Source organism: Alligator sinensis, unplaced genomic scaffold (assembly GCF_000455745.1).
Source record: "Alligator sinensis unplaced genomic scaffold, ASM45574v1 scaffold505_1, whole genome shotgun sequence".
In the NCBI taxonomy this organism is placed as follows: Eukaryota; Metazoa; Chordata; order Crocodylia; family Alligatoridae; genus Alligator; species Alligator sinensis.
In genome coordinates this window covers 60,512-64,702 of record NW_005841940.1, presented here as the reverse complement: position 1 = coordinate 64,702, position 4,191 = coordinate 60,512, and the positions used below count along the sequence as shown (strand labels likewise).

The following is a 4,191-nucleotide window of genomic DNA, read 5'->3' as shown; positions in this document are numbered from 1 at the left end:
CATACTAGACTTCCATCTGGGGCTGCTTACTTCCTTCTCCAGATAAGAGAACAAGTTTAAGACAATCGGATTATTCATCACAGCAGAAACTGAGGGGACTCTCAAAGTGCCTAAAATGCACCCTGCAGTTTATCACTTGAGGAACAGGAACCGTTGCTCTCAATTGGTATCACTGTCCAATTGTCATCGCCAATTTATGTAAACAGTGGATCAAACCACATGGAGTGTAGATAGTGCAGTCTCAAGGGTTAATTTCTTTGCCTTTTGTGTTTTTCCTATTGGGTCCATCAGCAAGCTGGGCAGTTGCTCCTACTTCCCATCATGAAGCAGGATAAGTAAAGAGGTTTCTCCTTTCACACTAATTTTTCTTGAAAAAGGAAAAGAGACGGTTCCCTTCTGCCCCAACGGGCTCATCCCCCTGCTGCTCCGGCCTGAACACGGGGGAGGGTCTTGCGCTCCGCTTTGCACCATAGCCAGTGGAGAAGGAATAGGCAGGCTGGCTCCATTCCTTTGGGTGTTTGTCCATCAGCTGCTGGTCAATGACCCTGTGCATGTCGTCCTACAGTAGAAGAGAGAGGGGAAACTAATTAATAGGGCAACCAGAGTTTTGGCAGGGCTTATTCATGGATACAGCTAATAATGGGATTATAGAATGGCTATGATGAAATGAAGAGAACAGGAATGGCAGCTGGCCACCAAGCTTTCATCAGCCTCATCACCTTTTCTCCAACAAGAGACCCAGAAATATGACAGGAGGGAGTTTAATTTCTTTCCTTATTAGAGATTAAGCCCATCCCAGACAGCTTGAGGCCCTGGGCTGGCCCCTTGCCAGGGTTCTCCTGATAAGTGGGAAGAGGAGCACAGCTTCTGTTTAGTGGTGTCATGAAGAGTTGCAAAATACTCTTCTCCGAGCTGCCTGGGTGCCAACTGAATGCAAGAAGAACTGATGAGGCATAGGCCTGAAGTAGAGGCCAGTAAGGGTTAGGGCTTCAGACCAGAGCTAACCTAAGCTCTGTACTGAGGAGCAACAGGACAGCTGCTAAAAACATGTGGCAGAGAAGACAAAGTGCTTGCATATATTACATGGACATTTCAAAACAGTATGATCAGTGGGAACTAATGGCGTGAGTGGTGACCCTAGGAATAAGTAACTGGGAGGGTGGAAGCTCCCTGTATTGTCCAAAATGCAGTTAGAACAACTCACCGATGAAGACTATATAGCATAAGGTTGCCTCAGACCGGTTTTCATCCCTTACATGATGGGCCACTGAAATCCTCTGATCAGCGTAATTCATCTCTGAAGCATACGTTTTTTCAGTGTACAAGAACAATCCTTCCTTTCAGCAACATGCCCAATGCAATTGCATTATGCAAACAACCTTAAGTCAGCAATCAGGCAGAGGTAACCAACCATCACCCAATGATGAGCCAGTAGGCAACAGCCTAAAAGTGAAACGCACATTGAAACTCTAATCCAGGCCTACTGGACAACTGCAGCTGTGATCCTCCCACAAGCACAATACACAGGCAGGAGTTAATTTTACAAGAAAACAATGTGTGGCTAACAACAAGCTTGTGAGAAATGTTAAATACATAAAACCAACACAGATGACTGAGGTTTAGTTCTCAGGTGCCCTGGTTATCACGGAAGGTCTGACATTGGTGCTCTGGCTAATTAAACATGCCAGTATAAATACTTGTTCCATTGCCATATAAATATTAGGACCTCAGATAAACACCTCTGTGGAAACAGGCAAAATCAGATTCTCCAGTTTGCCGGTGGCAAAAGTGAGACTAGACAGTAAAGTGACTTGCTAGTGTCACAGAGCAGGGCTTCTGGGCATGCTTTTCCCCTAGTGCAAATCTGCACACTCTAAACGCCATCACTACAAAGTCTCTTTTTTTAGGCCAAGACTATGGCAAAACATTTATTACAGACTGTCCCATGCAGTTGTCTGAATGGGGGAACCAACATCTGGAGAAGACAGGACAGAGTTAAGCATTCACCCATCCCCTCCACGCTGCCCACTGTGCCCAGGCCCTGCCAAGTTTTTTTCTGTCTTACCACCTGCTGTACAAAACCACATCCTCTAGCCTGCTGCTTGTAAGGCTTTGCCATCAGCAGGCAACAACATTAAGAACTCAGCCCTGACGTCCATTTTCTGCAACAGATCTTAAGGCTCTAGGGCCACATCCAGATGAGCACAGCCGTGTGGTATGTGGCGCCGCAGACATGTCTGTGGTGCTACGGACCACACGTTCAGTTGTTCTCCGTGCTACAAGGGAGCAGCGTGGAGGGGTTTGTTTGTTTGTTTTATTTCTGAATATCCAGGAGTCAAGAAACCTGTGTGGGGAAAAGAAGCAGTGATGAATGTGGCGGCAGCATGCACCGCCCAAAGCTGGAGCCTGGCTGGCTGGAGCCACGCTTTGCTGCCAGCCAGGCTCCACACAGCAGGATCGCCACTGCTGCAGCCCTGGGAAGCCCCCAGGTAAGGCTGCTGGGACCAGCCCAGTGCTGGCCCCAGCCTCCCCTACCCCCTGCCCCGGGTAACTCGCTGCACGCCAGAGCAGGCATGGCACAGGCATTCCCTGGGGACAACTAGTGGTGGCAAAAGGTGTACCGCTGCTAGTTGCCCCTGGGGAACCAAATGTCCACACGTGTCTGGACGCAGCCTAGTGGGCTAACTCTTGAATCCTGCAATAGTTCCCTGGCTCTTGCTACCGATCAACTCCTCATGAATATCAAAAATCTATTGTTTAGGTGCAGCCAACTCTTTCCTGAGGTGGGCTTGATGACTTTCTGTCCCTCTGCCTACACAAAATTAGTTAACAAGGATTCAGCAGTAATCAGCATCATGATGCTGCACAAAGCCAAAAGACAACAGTTTCAAACCCACACACATTTTACATGGTATCACATTCTGATGGAGCTTGGTTGCTAAGGACAACCATCCAGTGCCAATAGCCACAGATGGCACATGGTCTGGCACTCATCGTCACCCTGGGCACAAGCATCACCTCATGATGTGGGTGTTTCAATGCTCCAGAAATGTCTAATACTATTAATGACTCAGCATTAGACACAGGGGCTCCCTCAGGAACATGTGAACAGCCAGCAGACAACAACACACCTTCCATCTTCCACTGTTGAAAATAAGTCCCAGTATGTAAAGGGTATTGGGTGTTTTTAAAGAGGTAAACGTGACAGGTTGGCTGCCTGCCTGGGAGGTAACCAGGCACTGGAAGCCTAAGTCATTTACCCTCAGGCATTGAGCCAGTTTTGAGAGAGGAAACTATCCTTTCTTCCCTTCCCACTACCACTATTCTGGAGCAAGTGATTCTGTTTCCTCTCTGCCCCTTACGTATTCCCACTAGCACTTCCTCCTAAAGCTAATTTCAGGCCACATTTAGAAATATACATAGATCTAGAATGAAGCACAACAGAACAGGCAGCTATTCCAGTTAGTCCATTATTCATCCTCTCACGGTTGCTTTTGCACCTGATGGTTCAGAGGAGGATTACACCCCTCCGCACCCCCACCACTTTCTAACAGACATACCAAAGTACTGCACCCAGCCTACTGTGCACGGGTGTATGCTGGGGCAGTACGGGAAGGGGGAGAATTGCTCCCCTCTCCCCACTACTTCTGAATTACCAAAACAGGGAATATGTTTGATGTATGTGTCTCAGAAAGTATCTTGCTTAGCTCTTTTAACAGTATATGCTAAGAAAGCAGTAAGATGGCACTAAACTGAAGGGCAATGAAATCTGTTGGAGACTTGAACAGCTTCTCTGTTTTTTCTTAACCAAGTTTGAACAGAATGGCAAATGATGGGAGGAAGTGAAGGGGAAAGAAGTCAAGATGAGCTTATGAAAATGAAACAGGCCTGGGGGGAAGGGTGGGGCTGGGGGAGTTAAACTAATATTTCACATTGATAGGCCCAGATTATCAACAGGCACCTCCTCCTCTTGGAAGTCAAATAGGTACTAAGCCACGGGCAGGCACATACAGTCCATGGGCCAGATCTGGCCTGCCAGGCAATTCTATTTGGCCCACGGGGCCCCTAAAATTTAGAAAATTTATATTTAATCTGCTCCTGGCTGCCTGTCAAAGATGACAGGAGCCAGGGGCAGCCGGCAGGACTCAACAGCAAGACCCGCCTGGCCCCGCTCCCCGCCCCCTCCCCCCG

General features: G+C 48.0%; 1 protein-coding gene across 1 annotated transcript in view; it reads right to left on the bottom strand.

Moving 5' to 3' along the window:
* Positions 1-224: 224 nt before the first annotated feature.
* LOC102387334 (BICD family-like cargo adapter 1) overlaps positions 225-4,191 on the bottom strand; it is a 31,325-nt gene continuing 27,358 nt past the window's right edge. Inside the window, exon 8 of the mRNA XM_006019905.3 lies at positions 225-559. Coding sequence (XP_006019967.1) covers positions 359-559 — 201 coding nt within the window. The 3' untranslated portion in view covers positions 225-358. The remainder of the gene's footprint in view (positions 560-4,191) is intronic.